The following is a 23,325-nucleotide window of genomic DNA, read 5'->3' on the forward strand; positions in this document are numbered from 1 at the left end:
ACTCTCATTGTCCTAGTTGAAAAGTGTTTGTTAATTTGATTTGAGTAGTTGAGAGGATTCCTGCAGATCTGTTTGCTTGTAGAATGAATGCCATGTCTTGGAGGGCAAGGAACTAAGTAAAAGAAGGGGAAAGCTACTTTTTATTATAGCTTTATTAACTACTTAGTTGTTTTGGGTTGTTTTTTGAGTAATATTGACTATGCACAAGAGGTATGTATTCTTTTTAAGAAACTCAGCACAAGCATAAGCACAAGCTTATTTTTACTTTCCTCTAAAAAAAAAAAAAAGTAGTCCTTAATGTGGGTTCTTTTAAAATTATTTTTGTTTGCAGGTATGGGGTAAGATCTTTCCAGAGTAATAAGCATGGTTCGAGAGCGAAAATGCATGTTGTGTCACATTGGGTACAACTCAAAAAAGGTAAATGATTTATACTTTACATCTATTGGTAGATAGCAATATGAAATGCCTGTAAGAATTGCTTCCTTTTTTAAATTGTGCAAACTATGAGGAGTTTTCCCTCTACTAGGAATATTATTACGTGTGCTTTAGAGTACCTTGAAATGAGCTGTGCAGTACACTTGATTCTAAATGTTAAAAATATTGAGATCTTAGATTGCGATATGCTAATAATACTGTAATACACGTTTTAAGTTCCTCTCTTTCTGTATAGAAGGAGAACGTGGATTTAAGCAGCACATATGTGTTTTCATTTATGTGACAATTTGGTGTGTATCTTCTGTCTACCACGTATTGTGCAAAGCCTGCACTGAAGCTAAGGATTTCTTAATAAACCTTCATATATATCACTTAGCCACATGGTACATGGATATCTTGTAAAAGTTCATACAACTCTCAAGGTTGAAGATGTTGCTTTCCCTTTGCAAACAAGATAGTGATTAGTGTCCTTTGAAGATATTGGCTCAAATGTTTTGGCACAAACATCAAGAGAAAGTTAAATCATCTGAAGGGCTTCCTCTCACTGAATTGTGATCATTATTTCTTTTTCAACATCTCTCTTTCGGTAGCAATTAATTATAACAGCACTGCAGTTCAGGGATCAAAGGTGCTGTAAACAGCAAACTGACCTGGTGTGTACACCTCAGTTTCAAAAGTGTGTCTAGTGAACTGCTCAGATTGCACAGGGAAACAATCTTTTAAATACAACAATCCTGAAGAGTGGTGTCAATGACAAGTTTAATAAAAATGACGATCAAGAGTAGTTTGACAAAAATCACTCTAATAAGCTTTGTATGTGGACTCCTGTTTGTTTTTCTCCTGGAATTCTGCTCCCCTTCTGTTGAATTGTAATGAATTCCATGTGTCCTTCTTCAGGAAAAGTACCATTATGTGACTTCCTGAGTCCGTTGACTACTTGTGCTTTCATGGTCATACAAACAAAAATACAAGAGTAGAGTACAACCTCCTGTGAGGCAGGAGAGTTCTCAAATGTGAGCTTTTCAAATATGGTGCATTCTCTTGACTGATTTTGTGATTTTGTTTTTTTTTCCCTATGCTGAAGGAGATGGAAGAGCACATGCGAAGCATGCTTCACCACAGAGAACTTGAAAACCTGAAGGGAAGGTATGAAAACAGTCTTGCATCCTTTCTCTCTTGCATTTTGTATGTCACTGTCTAGAAGAACTCATGTCCCATTTCCCATACAAGCTGAATCTCACAGTTTATGCATCACTTAGTTGCATGCTTTATGATAAGGCTGGCAGCAAACACGTTCTCCTAACATCAAAAACTCAGGAGGCAAACAATGATATGGACAAAAGCTCTGCTGTATTTCTTGGACTGCAGTGGTATAGAAGAGCATGGTTTTTAGGTCTTGTCAGTCTCACGCTAAGTTTCTAGGAAGCACCAGAATTAGGCTTTGCATAATTATGAACATTGGTATTTTTCTTTTTAAAATCTATTTTTCTTTTAAAAATTTCTAATTTTGTACCAACAGTTTTTAATGTTTTAAATCACTGAGAAGACTAGTATTTCAGATGTAAAGTCTGCTTGAGTGACTGCCTTGTCTTCTGCCATCCTGGTCCACTTGTTTGGTGAAAGGACCTAACCATGTTGGATGGTGTGTTCCTTCTGGTTTCCTTGTGTTTATTTGCAACCTTTGGAAAGCAGGAGGAGGGAATTAAGGTGTGATAAAATATCATCCTGATAATGTGGAATCAGATTGTAACCATAGTGCACTTCAGTGCTTTCAGATATATGAGTTTTGAGGTAGCCAGAGACTGCATTTAAGTGTTTGATCTACAGAGTAATTTTTAATCATTTTGCAATACAAATGTTATGTGGAACTGGCAAATCTCTTTTAAGGACCTCAGCTCTTAGAGATATGGGAGATCCGTTCTGTTGGGACATCTATCTTGTATCCAGGGAAGAAAAATTTTGGATGGCTACTATTCATATACTAGCTTTTCTTTCATCTTTTATTCTATTGTTTCGGGTGAGGTGAGAGAGCAGCTCTTAGAGCTCCAAACCTGTTTTTTAAAAAGAAGACCTCTGATCTATGGTCTTAGAGATACCAATGCCAATGTAGTTGAGTTGTGCCAGGTTGAACTCTAGTAAAATTCTTAAATCCAAGGAAGTTGGAAACTTAATTCTCTTCAGTAACTTCTTATATGCAAAGCATGCAGATACAGAAAAGTATTCATGTTAGAAATACAAGATTGTATCTGATAGGTGCAACAGATGAAGACACTTGTCTGATACCATTGTTGTGTATAATTGCTAAGTGTTGCTGGTTTTAGGTTAAGCCTTCCAGAAAATCTATATACCTGCTTATATCTGCTAACATTTCAAAAACTCTCTCTAAAATAAAAAAATAACCCTTATTGCAGATCAGTAAGATCACCTTGAAGTGCCTATTAACTGTCAGTGAATAACCTCTGCTTAATTTCTGCTCCTGTTTAATATCAGATTTATTTGTCTAGAGCTTCACGAAAGGTTAGTAAACTGGGAAAAGAACTTCTGTCTTCAGAATCTCCATCGTCATCCTGACTTTAGGCAGGGATTGTATGGACTACCAAAATGTTGAAATGTATCAGAGAGAAAATAAATAATCTTTCCCTCTTGAAATTCAATTTTGGTTTAGTGGAATTCAGAAAATCTTCAAGTCCAGGTTAGCAAAATTGTTCGTGTCATGTGGAGGAAATGTATGAAAGCAGCTTTTAGGGCACTACTTAAATTTTATTTTCAAGTAAAATATTCTTTTTGGTAAAGGTGGAGGGTGTAAAAATAATAAATTCCTCACATTCCCTCCCTCTTCTTTCTGTTTTTCTCTTGCCATTGCTATCCCTTGCTCTAGATTTTGGGGATTGTTTTGTTCAGAATTCATCTACTCACTAAAAAGAAAACAAAACCTAAAAATCCCAGATAATTTTGTTTTCTTCTGTGTTGTGCCCCACACAACTGGGTCTTGGGAGCTAGGAACATTCTGAAAATGTGCCTGGGATCAAGAAGGTCATGCTATTGAGTATCTTTCCTGTTGACTGTGAAAAAGGATTTGTTCTGTTACTGAACAGCTGGGAAGGGGTTGCTCAGGAAACAGACTGTTCTCTGCACTAGATGCTGACTTGGGGATTCTGACCAGCTAACTTGTAGAGCATTTCTGTTCTGGACTTTGTCTGATAATGACTCTGAAATCAGCTTTAAGTTTCACATATTTTAGTGTCTTATGTCAGGCCTTCTAAGTTATTATTTTAGGTAACAGAAATTTCTAATAGTTGTATGTTGTGTCTGCAGTCGCTTGCAAATGATTTGACAATTCTTGGCTTTCCATTTCCATAAGACTAAAATTAAGTTTAGTAACTTTTTTTATTACTAAGGTAACTATCTTCATTACTTCTTGCAGAAGAATGCACAGATGATGTTTGTTCTCAGAATGAATGATGAACTTCATTTTTCATTGTGCATCTAGAGCCTTATTCTCTACCCCTGTGCCTCTCCTTCTTCCTCTCAGTTTAGTAGAATCCTTTGAGTCTCACAGCCTTGTAAAGCAAAAGATAGTCCAAGTAGAAAATGTGGAGCACAAGCAACAGTCTCATGAAATGTGTGTTATCAGCATCTTACTAGTTTGAAATATAACATCCAACTAAAGTAATTTTTTTAGATTTCCTTCAGGGAAAAAGTAAAGGCAAGGCATGCATTGGTTCACACTTTCCTCCTTTTAAACTTAATTTAGTAATCTCAAGGGCTACAATAAATTTTGGAAACGTTTTACAGCTCTTCTCAAAGTCTTACTTTATGTGATGTGGAAGAATTGCATGTCAAGTACAAAGCTTTAGCATTTTGTTATTTTTCTTGTGTATTTTTGTACTGACAATACTTCTGCCTTGTTTATTTCAAACTGTCTGTGCCTATTTCAAACTGTCTTCTTGCTGGACAACTGATTGTGTGGTGTGCTGTATGGAAGGGAATGTGCAGACATGCTCAGCATGTGGTCTGGAGTGTGCGCAGTTCTGGCTGATGTTAATGGGGATAGAGGAAGAAAAGAACTGGAGGAAATCTAATTCTCTCAAGTGTAACTGTCTGAACTACTAGCCACTTCATCTTCAATTAAAGTTCTTTTTTCATACCAAAAAGAATAGTCATCTTTTTTCTTTAGGCTTGTATCGATAAGAGCAGGACAGAGAAGTCCAGTCACTACCCACTTGAGTCTTTCCAGACTGTCAGCTGGTACAAAGTCCATAGCTTTGAAAATAGTAAATTGCAAGTTTGAAGGGATAGAAACAACTACTTTGTCCTTAGGCCAGCTGCTAACTCACTGGTTTAGCCCAAAGTAACTAAAACTTTACATTTAGTTAGTCTGTAAATTGCGAAGGTGAAAGTTTTGTGAAAGGATTGAAGCACGGGTCTTTGGAAGGATTTGGCCTCTTCTCTAAAACCTAATTAGTATTTCTGAGGTATTTTTCTTACTGTGTGACTGAAGTGGAATGTTACATAGAAGAACACTTTTCTCAGCAAGAAGCCAGCTTTCGATTTGCAGTTTGCCTTGTGTAATGACCCAAGTTAAAGATAAGTTTTATTAGGAATGCATAGCTGTGCCATTTTTGAGCGTGGTGAGGATTCTTCCGATGGCATTAGTTAAATTTACTGATTGTATTTGGTTATCTATATTGGATTAATGCTACAAAGTACAATATATCGTATGTGGGCTTTGAATCTTCATTAGTGAGTGTGAAATTTTTTAAAATGATGTGCACCCTTCTCTCAAAAATACAGATTAAATTTGCAAGCTAATGACTGTGCAACTTAATTTATCCAAATGTTTCATCTGAAATTGGTTAGGCTGCAACATACACAACATGAAAATGCAGTAAGTGTCACTTTAATGCATTAGTTTATTTAAAATAAAACCCTCCCTAACTGTGCCCGAATGACTGCATATGTTAAATATCTCAGCTATGTTAGCAGAAAAATCACAGATTTCCTGGATGAATGAATTGTAGCTGCTGACACTCCATTAACCTTTCTGATAAGGATGTTGGCATAATATGTTGAGTGAAGGTGTATCTTTTGATCTCTTTCTCATTTACGTTTTAACTCTTCTCTAAAAAAAACAAAGGTTCATGTTTGTCTTTTTCCTTTATGGGCCACATATTGTGCCCCATTCATGAACTGTGTGTTGGTACTATGATGCTGCCAGTACAAAATGTCGATCTTCAGTTTGCCATGGGGATGTGCAGATCTGCTTTTATGAATTAAATAGCAGAACTAGAGATGGCCTTGTGGAGACAGGCAGAGAGTCCTAACTTTGTCCTGCTGAACTACTTGCAGTGATTATTAGTGTTTTTCAACTGTTGAACATACTTTGCTTGTTTAGGTTTATTATTAACAGTGTATTTCCTTAGCAGGGGAATATTGAAAGAATTTACTAGAGGAACCAGTAAGGCATTTTAAGAAATCTGAATTTCTTTAAAAGAAAACAATTTTTAAAACTGTTGTAACTTTAATCCAGTATTCCCTGAAACATGAGTAAAGCCATTTGTCTGACACAGCTGTCAACTTCTTCCAGCTGAAATAATTTCTGTAATTTTTAAAAGTCCTCCAAAGCAGAAAGCAGACCTCATGCACTCTTGAACCAAATAAAGTACAGTGAACTGAAGATACCCTCCCATCACTTGCTGTGCTGTGGAGTCTTTGGATTCCAGGCGGCAGTCTCAGCTGTCCCAGTTTAGGTTATGTTGTATCAGGATTGGCTGTTTCCATGTACTGCCTCCTCCCTTTTCTAAATTTCACTGGGGGAAGGCTCTAGGCAAGGATTAAATGTAGAAGCTGTCACCAGGCTTCCCCAGTGCAGCTGGCACCATGGATGGGCTTCAGAGCAGCTCATGCTAGCTCTGTAAGCCTTCCACTCTGCCTCCTCGCTCACTATGTTTCCTCTGAAAAGATTTTGAGTACAACAATTCAAGAAGAATTCCTCCTCCCAGTTAACACAGCTTTATTACCAAGTCTTTTACCTCTTGATTGTTGGAAAAAAATCTTATAGAAACTGACCATCAAAAAAGTAGACCTTGAGAGAAAAAGCCAGAGAATTCAAGTAACTTCAATATACTGAGCAAAACCTAGTTGCCTTGAACTCAAGGCACATTCAGAGGAAACAAAGTAAGACAAGAGATACCTGCCATGCCTGTTGGCAGAGCTGAAAGTCCACCCTCTGCCTCTCTTCCTAGGGACAGCAACCATGAATGCCGGGTGTGCAGGGTGACAGTAGTGGGTTTGTCAGCATACGCCAAGCACATCTCCAGCCAGCTGCACAAAGACAATGTTGATGCCCATGACAGAAAAGAGGAGGGGAAAGAAGAGGCAGAAGAAGAATATCTTGACAAAGAACTCGTTCAACTAATCAAGCTAAGGAAGGAACAGGATCGGTGAGTTTTGCTTTCTTTCCTTAGGTCATAGAATTGCTTTTAGCACAGTTAGGATGTACTCCTGAGACTTCAATGCTTGTGAAATGTACACTACCCAAGAACAAGACACCTGTATGGATATCATAGTTTCAAGTTGTGAATGTGATTCTGCTGAATGTCTGTGTCTGTTGATGTGCTACTAGTAAGGAGCTACAACTGTTCCCTGTTATGGATAAGAACAGCCCCAGTGTGGAGTCTTGTGTTTTAAGAGCCGTAATGTTTTTGTATTTAATACCCATTTAACTAAAAGGCTTAGTAAATGTGACAGTAGTGCTAATATTTGTTTGGGTTGGGTCTATAAGAACCTGGCCTTTAAGAAACTGTTGCTGAACGTGCTTTGTTGTAAAACTTTATATGCTGTTTAGTTTTAAAATTAATTGGATTGTTCTGTCATGTCATGCTGAAATCCCGTTATCCTTGAATCAAATTTCTTACCTGTTTTATCTTACTGCTTGCCATTAGCTAAACAGAATTCTAGTGGCTCACTATGAAATAGAAGGCTGCAGAGAATAAGTATTATTTTCTATCTTCCATGAGACTTTGCAGGCGTGAATTGCTAATACAATGGTCCAGACGGGAATATATTGTTTGACTAGATTAATGGCATGGGGGTGGTATTCAAGGAACACAAGATTTTTTTAAAAAGAAGCTCTTGCTTGCTGTGGATAGAAATTTCAAATAGCATTTCCAAATGCACAAATCTGTTTTTGACACCATTCTGTCATACTAAGGTGTCCTTGTACTGCTCAATGATCATGTTTTCAATATAGGTAACAGCAATGTTACTTTTCCTGGCTTTGTGGTGAAGGAGCAATGTTGTCAGTGCAGTGGTGTTCTGAGGCAGCTAAAATCTTATATCTCTGCTGCATGCCATTTTGGAGGAGGGGAAAAAGAAAGGACGCAGATTAAGTTACTAATACAGCTAAATTGTTTCCATTAGGTCACCATCTAGTTGAGTCAGCTCCTAGAATTCAGTGTCACTTAGACATCGTTTCTTTGAATTCTTGTCTTAGAGCTTGCTTTATCTTACACTGTAGACCATTTCCAATTAGAGAGTAATTTAAGCATCTTTTAGCAGAACTGGGATGTGTTGAAGGGTGGTATAGTATGAATTTTCAGTTTGTCCAGGTCAGTTGCTTTTGAGCAGTAGCGTTAAAGTTTTCTGTCTTGTTTCCCCAGGGATCTATAATTTGAATGCACTTCTGTAATGTCAGAAAGAGCTTTTCTGTGATCTGCTTTTGGAAACACTTTTAATAAAAACTCACTTAGTGGGATAAATACCCAGGACTGCTGACCCTGGGAATAGCTGTTCGTGTTAAGGTAGCATTTATCTTTAAATGTGCGTGTGATTTACCACGTGTTCAGGATAAGTTGCCAAGCACAAGTGCTATGCAAAGGGCAATAGATAGTGCTTCAGGGAGGCTCATACAGACTCAGCACTGCTGCTGTGGACTGCTCCAGTCTGTTGGCTAAAACAAGACAAAATATTTTTGTATCCAAGGTACAACTTCTGTAGATGTTTTACATCTGTGTTTTAACTTAAGCTTTATAAACTGAGACATGATTGCAGTTGTTTTCTCCAGTAATCAGAATTTTCTCAGTCTAACTTTGGTTATTTTGTATCACTTAAGTGTAACTATACTATCTAACACCAATAGATTAGTCTTCAGAAAAAATAATTACCTCACTACTAATTAATTTTTCATCTATCAGGATTACTCAAATTACAAATATTATACAACAGAAATAAGCCTTCTTTTGGTTTGTTTCTTATTAGTCCAATAACTAGTAAGTAGAAAGGAATATTTTCTTCTGAGTCCAACAGAAATATTTAGGAATTAGTCTTTTGAACTGTCCCTGCACCTGTTGTTATTGTAAAAGCAATTATGAAATACCATATTTAAGTAATGGTACAACATCACTTTTGAAAGTTAAACAACATGAAAACTATTTTAGCAGATTAACTGTCTAGGCTATCTATTACTTTTTATTGGGGGGGAGGGGGAACTAAAGGAAAGTTTTCCTCTCAGTGCAAATAAAATGTGAGGCTTGTGTAATGTTGGATTTCAGTTGAATGGCATCAGAATTTAGTTTTTTCTCAATTGTTTTGTAGGCAAGCTGAACCAGGCTGTGCAAATCAAGAATTAGAATGTGATGACAGGAGATCACAGAGAAGGCGAGAAGAAAGAGCTGCTTACAAAGAAAGAGAAGCCTATGATCAGTCATCACGGCATCATCATAGTGCATCACAAAGGGACTGGAAGTGGGAAAAGGATGATTATATTAGTCCTAGACAAGGCAAATTTTCACACTCTCAGAGGAATCTTAATACAAACAGACATGCAGGTGGCTCAAGGGGATGCTCTGGGTGGCACCAAAATGTTTCTTCAAATCGGCATAACTATGGGAATTCAGGAAATGCTTGGCATCCAAGTGGACGAGAGGGAGTGGCATCAAATTGGCATCATGGTGCCAGAGAGAGAAATTGGCACTCAGAAGGAGCAGGCCAGTTTTGTAGCTGGAATTCGAAGGGTTATGGAGGAAACTGGAAATCTAGTCCTCATGGTGCAAATGGCTGGAATTTTGAAAGCTCAGGAGATCCATGTTCTGTAGAGCCTAATAAATACAATAGGGCAAGATATATGTGGCAGAGGCAGGATAAAGTTGCTGGTGTTCCACCATACAGAGATCGAAAAAACAGGAGAGACTTGCTTGATTTTACTAGTGATCAGCTTGCTTCTGAGGGGGTATTTGACTTTAGTATGCCGAAGCAACCAGAAAGCAAAACTTCAAGAGCCAGTGGAAAAAGTGGCAGTCCTTCCAGAGACAAAATACATCGCTGGACTCCCTACCCATCCCAACCACGGTCTGAGGATAATGTTTCTAAAACTCAAGATAAAATGGATTCTGTATTTACGCATCTTACTGATTCATCAGCGAAAGAAAAATCTTGTGAAGCTAATGTTAGCCTTTCAAAACTTAAAAATCAGGAGGCATCTTCCCCTTCTAATGTAACATCAGATCACCTTGATTCTTGCAAGGTAATAAAAGACAGCTCTAGTGGTGAAAAGCCTGACAGAGATGATGGCAGAAGTAATAGGATGCCATCACTGAAATCCCCTCTTCTGAATATCACAGATACAAAGTTATCTTCCTCAAAGCAAGACACACACAGTCTCTTAAAAAATGTCAAGCTTCTGTTATCCTCAACTAGTGGCAAAGAGCAGAATCATGTGAATGCACCGAGTGCAGAAACAAACAGTTTGTTCTTGTACCCATCAAAACTGCATGGTGCATGTGCTGCTAAATTACAAGACAGCAGAGATGTGCTTGGCAGCGATCTTGGAGACCCTGTTAGTAACCTAAATGAAGCAGAACAAAGCTCCAAAGATGTTCAGTCCAACCACTCCTTGCAAGATGCTCCCTTAAGCACTTGCAAAGATTCAAGTGACCAGAATAGGGAAGAAATGAGGGAAGTGTCACCAAAGAATGAGTTCAGACTAGGTTCATTAGAAGATGTGAGCGATGATGATTTAACAGTAAGCAAGAAGTCAGAAGCAACAGTTGTAAAGTTGGGTTCTTCTGTTGGTTCTCTCGACGCTCCAGAAGGTAAACCTGCCACCTCTGAAAAGGAAGATGATGAAAAGCCATCTGCTTCCTGTATTGCTTCTGCTAATCTGGAAAATTCTACATTTCAGATGGAATCCACAGTTTCTCCATGCACCGTTCAGGACCATTTGCATGTGGATTTGAAAACCTCTTTGCAGGATGGAGAAGGGGATGAAGAACACATCAAATCACATGATCACTTAGAAATGGAAGGTTTTGAAAATTCTTCTGATCATGAGCTGCAAAAAGGAAGAAGCCAGTCACCAGGCCTCCTTCTTCCTGATTTAAGCAAACTTGGCCTCCCTGCGTCTCTGCAAAGAGACCTGACACGGCATATTAGTCTGAAGAGCAAAGCTGGGACACATCTTCCAGAGCCCAATCTCAATAACGCACGGCGCATTCGGAATGTGAGTGGCCATCGGAGAAGTGAGACAGAGAAGGAGTCAGGGCTTAAACCCACCCTCAGGCAGATTCTTAGCGCTTCCCGGCGAAATGTAAACTGGGATCAAGTCATCCATCAGGTGACCAAGAAGAAACAGGAACTTGGCAAAGGTTTACCAAGGTTGGTAGCTTTCAGATCTAACCACACCTCTGTGTGTTTGTTTTGAGGGAGGAGAGCTGGTTTTCTCCAAATCGGAAACGAATTTCAAAATTCTAAATCTAAGACTTGAGAAGGAAGCTTGCTATACCATAGTCTTCTGTATATACAAATCATTTAGAGTTTGTGATTGCTTGCTGCTGTGGGTATTTAGCTATGGATAAGTAATAGTAGTCTGCTGCTCAGAAGAGATTCTGATCTGTTCATAGTGGTTGCTTAGCATCTGAATATGAACACTTACAATATATTTGCTTTTCAAGTTCTAGTAGTAGAAATGCAATCAGGGTGCCAACAGTGCTCTGACAGTTGCACAAGCACAAGAAGTGCTTGCATTGCTGCAGGCATAATAAATGCTCCCTCTTCGTTTGTTAAGTTTTGAATTCTGTAATCCTTCACTTCTGAAACTTTCTTTAAACTGGGAGTTTTTGAGGGGTCTTGAAAAAATGTTGTATTTGCTTATTCCCAACTTGTTTTGGAGTAATTATAATACAATTTCTGACTTGGAAATGATGCTGTCATTTCTTAGCCACTAAATCTGATTTTTGTGATACACAAAAGCTATTCCATTGCCTGATAAGACAGAAAGCATGGAATACTGGCATAATGAATTGCCAGATCGCATAAAGCAGTAATGTGCATTTGGGGAAGAGGGAGGCTTTTTTCTAGATTTAGTTGGCTTGTTACATGTCTGTTTATTTTTCTTTTTATCTCGTTAAAGGTTTGGCATAGAAATGGTGCCTCTTGTTCAAAATGAGCAAGAGGGTCTAGAACTTGGTGAAGAATCTGATCTGTCTACTCTGGAAGGATTCCAGTGGGAAGGGATTTCCTTAGCAGTGCCTGGGTCAGCCAGAAAGCGTAGCTTTTCTGAAAGTAGTGTCATTGCAGACAGAAATCCTGCTGCTTATAGCTTCTTCAGTGAACAAGCCAAAATAAAAGAAAGTGGGCAAAGGCAAATAGTAGGAACCAGCCACTCATGTCACATAACCTCTGGGTATGAGGCAAGCACTGGCGTTGAGGCTGACTTGAAACGGGACACAGCTTCTCTTCCTTTGCTACCATTTATGTCTGAAAGAAGTGAGCCAAGTGGAAGAAGACACAGTCTACAGGTCACCTCTGAGGTCACAGGCTTCATGAAACCAGATCAAGAGAGCCCAGAGAAGAGAACACCCCTTCTTGAGAAACAAAATGTGCTAGAAATCTCAGAAGAAACCTGTCCAGCTTTGAATAATGCTTCACTTCTTGCAGTGTCTAATAACATAGATGCTGCTACAGACAGTAGCTGTACATCTGGTACTGAGCAGAACGATAGCCAAGGAATAGGAAAGAAACGAAGGGCAACTGGAGTAAGTGTGCAATTTTGTCCAGCTTTGGCATGCTTAAACATGTCATGTTTGTTTGTTTTCCTGTCAGTGGCCATGCAACCTTAAATAATCTGCAGGGAGGACTTTGTCCATTTGATTGTTTTGTACATCAATAGTCTCAAAATAATTTGCATGTTTAACTTAATTTTCTTTAAGAATCTTTTTCCATTCTGATCTTCTGCTTAATCTTTTTTAATGGTAAATGCTCTTCTTTTTTGATTCGATAACTGGTGAGCTATCCTGGGAAACAAGAACTATTAAAATATTTTTCTGGAAGTACCAGGTGTTGCCGCAAAGATCTCAAGTTTAAAAACTCAATTAGAAGCTACACCGTAGTATAAATTTGTTTTCCTTAGGTGTTCCTGGGTTTATGGTCAAGCAAGGAAAAACAACCCTTTTGACAAGATTTTATACTTTAAATATGTTTTTAAATATTAATTTGTTCCACTCCACTGTCTCGGACTTACCCAAAGAGGATAAAAAAATAAAAGTTCCTGATCAAACTCCTCAAAATGGTTTTGTTGCATGCAGGAAGTGATAGCTTTAATTCCTCACTGATTTAATCCTCTAGACATTCAAATAAAACTGTAGAGCAGAAAATCTGACCTAAGCATGGTCTTAATGTCTGAGTGAGTAGAAGGCTGTTGGCTTGTTTAATCTTTCTTCCCAGATGCGATGAAAACGTGGCACTTGTTCTGTTCCCTCTTTTAAGTGCAGAGAGAAGAATGGCTTATATGAGAATGTGCAAAATTAATTGTATATTCTCCTTTATGGGTACAAGTAATGGCTGGTGAAAGAAAAATAAGCATGTTTGATGCCTTGATTTAGGCAAAATTGCTCATGTAACTGTGGTTAATAAATTACTCCCTTGCAGGAGGGATCTTCTCCTGAAATCCCTAGTCTAGAAAGAAAGAATAAGAGAAGAAAGATCAAAGGTAAAAAAGGTGAGTGAATATCATATGCATGTGCTTCTGGTATGGAGGTTATAAATACCTAGTGGTATTTTGACTTTACTAAAATGGCAGTTACTAAATGTTTGGTGTTTCTTGGGCTCTTATTGAAGATGATAGGGTGGACAGCTCTCAAGTCTACAACACATTGTTCTCTGAAGAACACGATCTTAACTTATCAAAAGTTACTCCTAAGAAAAGGTTTTATGCTTCCTTTCTGTCTGCAGTCCATGTTTCCAGTTGCACAGATAGGACCTCTGCTTTCCCCTGCTCAGTGAAGAGATTTGTTGCCTCTTTGGATGGAAGTTCTGAAGGGAGAAGTACTTATCACTCCATTATAATTTATCCATGCAGCTTTCCCTTTCTTCTGGATAGCCTCACTAGAAAACTTGTACTCTGCATGACTTGGGCTGTGTTCTTTTTCTGTCATCTCCAGCAATGCGTTTTATTTTTTTACTACTTCTTCCCTGTTCTTGATGGAAAAGAATGTGGAATGCCTCACTCCTTCTTGATCTTGACCAAAGAAAACTCTTATTCTGGCATTAGGCAGGTCTTTCTTAAGCGTGTCTTACACTTCCACATTGCTGTGTATCAAAGTGCACTATCTGTGTTTTAGGCAGAACTTTGGGAGCTAAACCATTGCATCATCATCATCAGTGTGCTTTGGAGTCCAGAAGAGAACTTTTTCAAATGTTCTGTTTCTCTTTGAAATTAATTATTTATATTAAGAGATGTTTGGAATACAGAGCAATTAATATGGATCTTCGTATGGGAAGTAATTATTACTTGAAAAAGGTGGAGATTTTTATCAGCCTCTGCCTTCCATGACTAGTGTTTGTTATTGAGACTAATAACACATCTGACTTAGTAAAATCTCTTTCCTCATTGATTTGCTTCAGCATCTATGTTACTGCAGTAAATCTACTAGGGAAACCTATAACCTGAATGAAACTAAGCAGTGCTCAAACTGAAACTTAATTTGCTTGGAAAATCTGTACTTTCACGGGACATTAGAAATAGTACCTGAGGATTTTCAAGTAAGTACAGTGTTCAGAGACTCTTTTCAGGAGATTGCAAACATGAATCTCATGGCCCAAAATCATCCTGAATAGTAAATATTTTTTTTTATCATTAGGTTTTTTTATTGTCTCGAGCTGCATTTCCTTGGCTTCTGGATTAACCAAATAATTTAAATCTTGTGTGGCTTAAATTTGCCTCTACTTTTTTCATTACATTAATGGAAAGTGTATATTTGTACTTTATGTAGATGTGTGCTTCAAGAAAAGATCTTTGTTGAAGAGAATTACTTTGTTTAGCTAAACTAGATCAGAGCTGGCAAAACTGTGCTGGAAATGGTTATGAGAATTACAAGGCTGAGATCCTGGATAGAGGAATACTCAACTCTTCTCCATGTAGATGTGGATATTCCTGTGTGTAGATAATTCTTCAGAACTTCTTACATGAATATTAGTGCTTGACCTAATTTATGTGACTTTTACATTCTGAGGCAGTAGTATTTGTTGGTAAATAATATGCAATGTATTTTAATGTACTGTCAAAGACAATAATACTCTGTTTTTGTTTCTTTTTCAGAACGTTCTCAGGTAGACCACTTGTTGGCGATTTCGCTGAGGGAAGAGGAGTTAAGCAAGTCCCTGCATAGTGTGGACAGCAGTCTCTTGCAGGCTAGGGCTACCCTGCAGGCTGCGTATATTGAAGTTCAACGGTTCCTTGTATTAAAGCAACAGGTAACAGTGACTGTTAAGACTGTCTGAATTACAAGTTAGCAGCAAAAAAAACCCTGCTTTAAGTAGGACTGATTTAAACTACAACTGTTTTGCAGATAACCATGGAAATGAGCACACTGAGAAGTCAGAGAATCCAGATCTTGCAGGGACTACAAGGTATGTGATACCATAAAACTCCAATAGTGGAATGCAGATTTTCATATCCTTTGAACTCAGTGTCTTGTAAAAATTGCATTTAATTTGAATTCACTCATAAAATACACAATAGAAGTGTAGTCTTGGTTCAAGTGTGATCTGTCCTCTTTAGTAGTGGCATCTAGTGGCGTTTTACAGTCCTTGTCTGTGTGCCCACCAGAAATGAGCTCTTAGCACCACTAAATGTTACTGTAAAATGTGAACATTTCTTTTCTGTGTTTTCTTTCTCTTCTTTTGCCACTAGAAACATACGAACCTTCTGAACTGTCAGAGCAACTTTCCTGCAGTGTCTTAAGTGAGAGAAGAAATAGCAAATCACCAGTGGCAGCTGACTTAACTCCTGCTGGCTCCTCCCTGCCTGTTTTGGACAATTTGTCTTCTTCGATACCTCCACTGGGAGCTTCCGTTCATGTAAATGTGTCATCACCATTCCAGTCTTCTAGCATCACACCCACTGTTCCTCCTGACTCCTCAGTACAAGTTAAATGTGAACCTGTGTCTCCAAAAGGCTCAGAAGAAAATGTGAATTCTGTACTTCAGAGCTCTCCGTGTGCTTCACGAGTGGAAGAGGTAGAGTGCAAGAACGGTATGTGTTGGCTTTTCCTTGCTTTAAGAGAATTAGATGTAAAAATAAGGAGTTTTTCTTTTTTTTTTTTGTTCTTCCTTACAGAAGAGTGTCTGTATCACATTAACATATTTGTCCATTTCCTACAAACTTAATTCTGACATACTGAAAGCAAGAATATTCTTTTGGTGTTTGTCAAACTACTGTGGCTTTGGTACCAATCAACTGCCATACATGCTGCATTTAAAATGGGTGTCTATCAAAAAGTGAATTTGGTAAATTGAGGGGAAAATAAGTATTTGCCATCAGGTAAATTCTGTAATTTGGAGGAGAGGAATTCTTCAGGGGCAGACTGTCTGCTTCTTGAGGGGTCAACTGTCTGCTTCCCTAGGAGATGAGCTCAACCTTACTTTGAAGGAGCAATCTCCCATCTGTGGGACTGAGTGATTCTGTTTCCTTGCACTGCCATGGTGACTTCCTACTTCCTTTTCTAATATCTGCAGTAGTCAAAGTGCTGAGAATTAATAACTTTTAATTTTATAAGTTTTGCTTTAAGTTGCCAGTTACTCCTATTTTAATGTTTGTTTTACTTTTAAGTGATAGATATCTTTTCCTCGTGTTTCTTGTAGGGAATGAAGGATGCATGATGTTAGATGGGTATTTAGAGTTTAAGGGATTTTGTGCCTTCTTCCCAGTATAATTCAACGCAGTAACTGTTCGAACCTCATCTAAGCACTCATTTCTTCTGTATAGAGGGTTTTCTAGCAGGTTGCAACCATGTGCGACAGTTAGGAGTCAGGGGGAAAAGTGCTTGCCATTAGTTTACTTCAAATGCAGCATACCTTGTGTTGTCCACCACTTCTACTTTTATCTTGGAACTTGCCAGCTGAGGACAGTGTGGGGTGGGGTGCTCATGTTTATGCTGTCTCTAGCTGGATGTGTAATTCCAAAGTATCAGATTAAATTCCAAGGTATCAGTATGTGATGTCTTACACAGTCCAACAGCTTTCTCTAAGTATTGTTGTAGGTTTCATTTGCTGATTTCTAAGAGAGTGAAGCAGACAAATACTCCAAATACTGATAGCTTCCTGTTCCCATTGATGGACCCCACCTAGTAAATGCAGTGAATTTGAAAGGTTCTCCCCTGGGCAGTAGTTACTGCAAACATAACTGGGGAGTTGTAGGCTGTGAGAAATATACCAGTGAGCTGCTGCTTGTGCTCTTACTTTGTCTCACTTAAGAGGCTGCATTATTTGTTCTTATTAGCTTCAGATTAAAATGACAAGGACACAGTTTGCCCCATGGCTTATTCCACCACAGATAAAAACTAGTAAAGCTTACTCTGATGGTTTACAGTGCTGCCATTCTTGTGATCAAAGGCTGCACAGTGGGTTGTGCATGACTCATCTACCATGAGTAGAAGTAACATGTAGCTTGGTAGAAATAATTAATGCAGATGAGTTGTGCACAAGTCTTCAATCTCTGTCACTGAACAGCAGAGACACATTAGCCATGCATTGGTCCTGCAGCAGTGGTCACGGTTGGTAAGGGAGCACACTGTGAAGGGTGAAGCTATCTTAAACTGACAAAGTAGGCTTCACCAAAGATTCACCAAAGAAACATGTAGTCAGCCAGCAGCATGAATAATGGGCCCCATTCCATTGCTTCTTGGTACACAGGTAAACGTTTCATTTTGCAGCTATGTTTTGTAAAGGGTGGGTAGCTGACTGGAATAGCTTTCAACATCTAGGTATATGTACTTTGCAAGTATAATCAAGTTTTCCCTGCAGTTTTCTGTTTATACTATTTTGCATAAATATTTATTGCTGTAGATTGGATATGACACTAATCTTTTTCTTCAGAAGAGGCCAACCAGAAGACATCAGTGTATCCAGTTATCTCTGCAACCATATCCATATCAGAGCTGGCAGCTTATTTCCAAAATTCCAATCAAGATATTCCCAAACCTGCTAAGAACAGGGGAAAGGCTAGGCTTCCTGAGGACTCTTCTCATTCAGTGTCTGTTTTCAGCAAGAGAGAAGCAAATGATACAGTGACTGAAAGCTTTTCACAGGTTCAGCATAGCCCTTCTTTTGTGAAGCATTCAGCCCTTCTAGAAATGCCAGTGGATAAAACGCCCAAATTGTCAGCAGAACCATCCAAGCAACAGATGGCAAGCACTGTAGTCCAAGCAGAAAAGGGGAACAGGAGGAGGAGAAGGTTAAGGAAGAAGAAAACTCTCAGAGCAGCCCACGTGCCAGAGAACAGTGATACAGAACAGGATATAATTGACTCTAAGCCTGTCCGAAAACTCAAAGGTGGGAAGGTTCCTAAAGGAGTAAAAGTTACCACATCCACTCCTCCAAGACAGGAGAAAGGAACTACTGGTCAAACTGCAAGAAATAAAGATGAGAATGACAGTGATGTTTCTCTGGAGCTAGTGGAAGTTGCAGCACCTCATTGTGAGGTGGTTGATGTTGGTTCATCAGAGTCAGGAGATGAGAAACCAGACAGTCCATCAAAGAGGGATTCGCGCAGCTCTGTGGATCAAGCAGTCCTAGAGGCATCCTGCTCTGGTTATGACGAAGTGAGCTCTACCAGTGAGATTGGCACAAATTATGGGAATGATGGGAAAAGAAGGTGAGATTATCATAGATCTCTGAAAAGTAAAAGCATTGTACAGTAATTATAAAAGGCCTCTCTTTCTTATTCAGGAAGTCTTACAACAATCATAACTTCTAATTTCATTCAAGAGTGAAATAAGAGAGAAAATGAAAATTGAATTTGCTTTTTTTGTATTGTTACCTACTAATTGCTTTTAATACAAGAACAAGACTGCCCTCCACAGAAAGTTTGGGTCTCAGTTTATTTGTCACAGCCTCTTTCCTATGTGCAGTCTCATAATCTGGAGTATTACAGAGTCTGATCTTGCTACTTTTTCTTTCTGTGTTCAGTGTGGCTGAGACGCAGACTTCCATATCATCACTAAGAGGATCAAAGAACTCCTCAGGTATATCTTTTAAGCTTTTCTTCTACTACTTCCAAAGGGGAACTTTGCCCAGAAGATAAAACCTGGCATTAACAGTGAAGTGGGAAGTGATGCATACTCAGGTCTTCTTTCATTGAATACTTTGTGCCTTGCCCCCTCCACATCCTCTCACCATCTCCCACATGAACACTTCTGCTCCACAGTCTCCATAGAGCTGTAGGACAAACAATAATACAATCCTTCTGCTATTTTAAAGATATTTCTGGACTTAACACAATATAAAGATCCTACTGGCATTTTATATTGCCTTCTGCCACTTAGTGGCTCCAGCTGGGACTCTCGGTGAAATCTGACTTTAAGGTGCTGAGCCTGTGAAACAGTTGTGCTGTTTGGTGCAATGGCAGTGTTGAGTGTGTTCCCGTAATCAAAGTACATGTCTCTGTCCTGCAGAACTGTCATCGGAGGCAGGTGAGGATGAAGAACCTACAGAGGGAAGCTTTGAGGGACACCAGGCTGCAGTAAATGCCATTCAGATTTTTGGGAATTTGTTGTATACCTGCTCAGCAGACAAAACTGTTTGTGCCTACAATCTGGTTGTAAGTAAGGTTGTGGAAATGGTGTTAATTGTAGTCACAAGGTTGCGATTGTTTTTGGAAAGCTTCACTTCTTCAAGTACTTTTTTTTTTTAATGCTGTTCTTTTCTTCAAACCTCTCTTCTCCCTCTCTTGAACCCCTTCTCCATATGAGAGAGGTAAGGGAAGATAACAGTGCTGTGTGTATCCTGCTGTTGTTAGCTATCTTACACTACTCTGTCAGGTGCAGATTCCAAGAGGTGTTACAGGCCTTAATGTTGACAGACCTTATGCTTTCCTTTTAGAGCAGGAAGTGTGTGGCCATCTTTGAAGGACATACTTCAAAAGTGAACTGCCTCCTGGTCACTCAGACAAATGGGAAGAATGCTGCACTCTACACTGGTTCAAGTGACCACACTATCAACTGTTACAATATCAAGGTACTCAAACTTTCTGTTGATCAACATGTGCTGCATTTTTATGCAAGTATTTATTTATAAATATAAATTAAAAAGCCTTTTAGATCTGTAGGAGCTGGACATAGGCCCCATTTTATTTCTCTTTAGAGTGCAGCAGGTGATAAAAACAAACCATTAAGTGATTTACTACCCTAATCTTTTGGTTACTTTGTCAGCAGAGATTTTGCCAGAACAGAGTAATGGGATTCTGAATCTTTGGAACACCAACATGTAGGATGGTTGTCCAGCCATGAATATTGCGTTTGTCATGCTGTATTTCTAACTTCATTGCTTATAGAAGGCACTGCACTCTTTGTAGAGCAACTATAGTGAGAACATATGTCTGCTATTCTGAATCGTAGAATTGTGAGGTTTGGAAGAGACTTTTGAGATGGTCAAGTCCAACCTCTCGCCTAGAGCTCACAATCCCACCACTATTGCTAATCTACTACCACTAAACCATGTCCCTCAGTACCACATCCATCCATCTTTTAAATATCGCCAGGGGTGGTGACTTCCAATGCCTCATAACCCTTTTGAAGGCATTTGGAAGTGCAGACTGAGACTTCCTTAAGCTGGACTTCTAAGGATAAATTATAGGAAATCTTGTCCAACCTGTGGCTTCAAGGACTAGAAAGCAAATAGCTGCTTTGTGGGGCAAACTGCCAGTGGTTTTTCACGTTTCAGGTGGTGATTCTTAGCACTTCCCTAGGGGAGGGCTTCATGAGGATTCCTCAAACTCAAGCACGTAATGGAATGTTTTTCACATATATAGTCTGTAGTCTAAATTTCTGTATACATTAGAGGTTGTGACTAGAATAAAGCTTTTGGGGTTATAACTAATTGCTGAACTACAGACATGCCTCAGAAATGGGAGTGAATTGGTGAAAGGCACGACCAGGCTGCCACGTGATCCTAGACTTTCAGATGGTTTTGTACCATCTCTGTTGGTTGAAAAAAATGCAGCTTGTAGATAAAAATGATCATTTGTTTCTAGATTTTTTTTTTCTTTTTCTCTGAATTGTTTTCAGTTAATGAAAAGCTTTCTATGTTTCTTTCTATTGCCAGACCAAAGAGTGCATGGAACACTTTAAATTGGAAGATCGAGTACTATGTTTACACAGTCGATGGCGGATGCTTTATGCTGGCCTTGCCAATGGCAGCGTGGTTACTTTCAGCATAAAGGTTTGTTGGTTTACATATTGGCACTTCAGAGCTGTTGCAGTGCTGTTTTTCTCCACTTTCTGTTTCTTTCCATTCTTTCTCAAGCAGTAAGTGTATTTGTAATTCAAGTATTTTGGTGTAAATGGTCACTGTTGGTGCCTTTTGGCCCTTTATTTTGTCAGCAAACAAAGCAGTCCCATCTCCCCTTCCCTATGGTTACCTTTCTTTTTGCTGTTGTATTGTAGTCATATTTTTCCTTAAGGTTTCACCTGGCCTACCAGTTACGTGTCATGAGAGGTTTCTGGCACATCTGTTCTGTGAATTCTTCTTTCTTACTCATCAAAGTAGCCTGTGTTGCTGGCTTTCAATGTTCCTTTTGCAGTTGTAGAAGGGACTCATTCACAGGGTTTTCTAGCAGAGTGGCTTAATCAGCAGTCCTCATGATATTTAAAAGTGAATAAAAATCATTATTTAAGTAAACTGTTTTTCTGACAAGTCTTTTGATGGATCCTAGGATTTCTCAAATTTATCCTGTTTTGCATTTTTCTCATAACACTGTTTTCTGTCATTGTTCTAACTCAGAGGATTTACTGGACCTTTCCTAAGTAATTAAAATAGCTTTTAGAAGACAGAAAATAAAAGCCTAACATAAGGAGGTATTTCCTTGATTTGGGAGCTTAGTTGTTACTGGACTTGAAACCAGATGGTATAACTGAATTTTCAAATACTGATTTTTCTTTCCCCAACAGAACAACAAGCAGGTTGATACCTTTGAATGCCATGGCCCTAGAGCAGTGAGCTGCTTAGCCACGGCTCAGGAAGGAGCACGCAAGTTGTTGGTAGTGGGCTCTTACGACTGCACCATCAGTGTGCGGGATGCGCGCAACGGGTTGCTGCTCAGAACTCTGGAAGGTCACAGCAAGACTATACTCTGCATGAAGGCAAGTGTCTCTGAAAATAATGTTTTGGACAAAGAATGCTTCAAATGGTGTGTGTTTTCGTTTTCTTTCTCATTTAATAGTGAGCAGGTTGTGGAAGGAAATAGAAAATATCTGTATTTTAACGCATAAAAACGGGGTATTTTGGTAGGAAAATTATCTCTGGATGGCTGCTGTATCTCATCTTCTCAGCAAAACCATTGGGAGTGTATGTAGGGAGCATGTTTATTTCATCTTGTTAGAAGATTCTGGGAATCTTGAGATGTGAGTTTGCCAGCAAAGGGATAGTTGGGGGAAAAGATGAAGCTAGTTTTCATGTACTCTGGTGGTACAAACCTCTGAGGAAACTGCATAAAGTGTAACTTCACTAAAGTTCTTTAATAGAAGGATCACCACCTTATTTACAAGTTTCTGGCTCCTGAGATAACCAGCTGGAACATGGGCTTGTCTGGCTGCTTGGCTGTGACCGCTCTTGTGTAAAGGTCCCTCAATTGTATTTACGACTGAATACTGTGGTGCAGTGGAACATCCTTTTTGTGGACTATCCTAGTTTTGTTTGTGTGGCAGCATACCCTGATCCCTTCTTGATCCATGATCTGTTAAGCTTCCTTTCTGGAATACTACTTGTCAGGAACACTTTCTTTCTTGCATGACCAGATTATAGGTACAAGCCTATCCAATGTTTCCAGGAAGCAATATGCTTTACTGTGCCTGTGCAGAGCAGCATTCTGTGTTCAGTGTGCTTGGTCCCTGATATGCTGCTGAGCTATCCCTGAAAATAGTCCATAGGCAGGACGAGTTAGCCTGGCAGAGTGCAAGATAATGGCCTCTAGTGTCAACTGTCAAGTGTCAAAAGTCATCTTTAGGATGGCACAGTACATTTTCTAGTTCTTAGGTAAAGAAAGTATGTGCTTATTTTTCATACTCTGTTAAGACTGTCAGATTTGGGAAATATTACAATACAACTTTAAACTTAATGTTGTAATGTCTTGCTTACTTATCTCTGTATCTGTAACAGAAATATTTTATTTTTCCCCCAAGGTTGTGAATGATCTGGTATTCAGTGGCTCCAGTGATCAGTCTGTCCATGCTCACAACATTCATGTAAGTTTCATGTGTAAAGTTGGAATTACTTTTACTATGAAGGCAATGAATTACTGTGCTATCAAGTCAGTATTTCCAGAATTTTTGACTGGTGGGGCAGATTACTTCCAGAAGTTGTATGAGTTTGTTAATGTGACTATGCACTGTAGCTAACAGA

At 38.9% G+C, this 23,325-nt stretch overlaps 1 protein-coding gene across 6 annotated transcripts in view; it reads left to right on the forward strand.

The window, feature by feature from the left end:
• The first annotated feature begins 343 nt into the window (after positions 1–343).
• Positions 344–23,325, forward strand: part of ZNF106 (zinc finger protein 106) — a 28,982-nt gene continuing 6,000 nt past the window's right edge. Inside the window, exons 1-15 of one of the 6 annotated variants that reach the window (XM_054400741.1) lie at positions 344–417; positions 1,520–1,581; positions 6,681–6,878; positions 11,843–12,467; positions 13,360–13,429; positions 15,029–15,183; positions 15,279–15,339; positions 15,623–15,964; positions 17,809–18,583; positions 18,898–18,953; positions 19,383–19,528; positions 19,810–19,944; positions 21,031–21,147; positions 21,876–22,067; positions 23,106–23,168. In XM_054400741.1, the coding sequence (XP_054256716.1) occupies positions 364–417; positions 1,520–1,581; positions 6,681–6,878; positions 11,843–12,467; positions 13,360–13,429; positions 15,029–15,183; positions 15,279–15,339; positions 15,623–15,964; positions 17,809–18,583; positions 18,898–18,953; positions 19,383–19,528; positions 19,810–19,944; positions 21,031–21,147; positions 21,876–22,067; positions 23,106–23,168 (3,051 nt within the window). In that variant the 5' untranslated portion in view covers positions 344–363. Of the gene's footprint in view, positions 418–1,519; positions 1,582–6,680; positions 6,879–11,842; positions 12,489–13,359; positions 13,430–15,028; positions 15,184–15,278; positions 15,340–15,622; positions 15,965–17,808; positions 18,584–18,897; positions 18,954–19,382; positions 19,529–19,809; positions 19,945–21,030; positions 21,148–21,875; positions 22,068–23,105; positions 23,169–23,325 lie in introns of those variants that run through there. The other 5 variants (XM_054400744.1, XM_054400743.1, XM_054400745.1 and 2 more) reach the window with 5 other exon arrangements.

This window comes from Indicator indicator, chromosome 4, assembly GCF_027791375.1.
Source record: "Indicator indicator isolate 239-I01 chromosome 4, UM_Iind_1.1, whole genome shotgun sequence".
Taxonomy (NCBI): Eukaryota; Metazoa; Chordata; class Aves; order Piciformes; family Indicatoridae; genus Indicator; species Indicator indicator.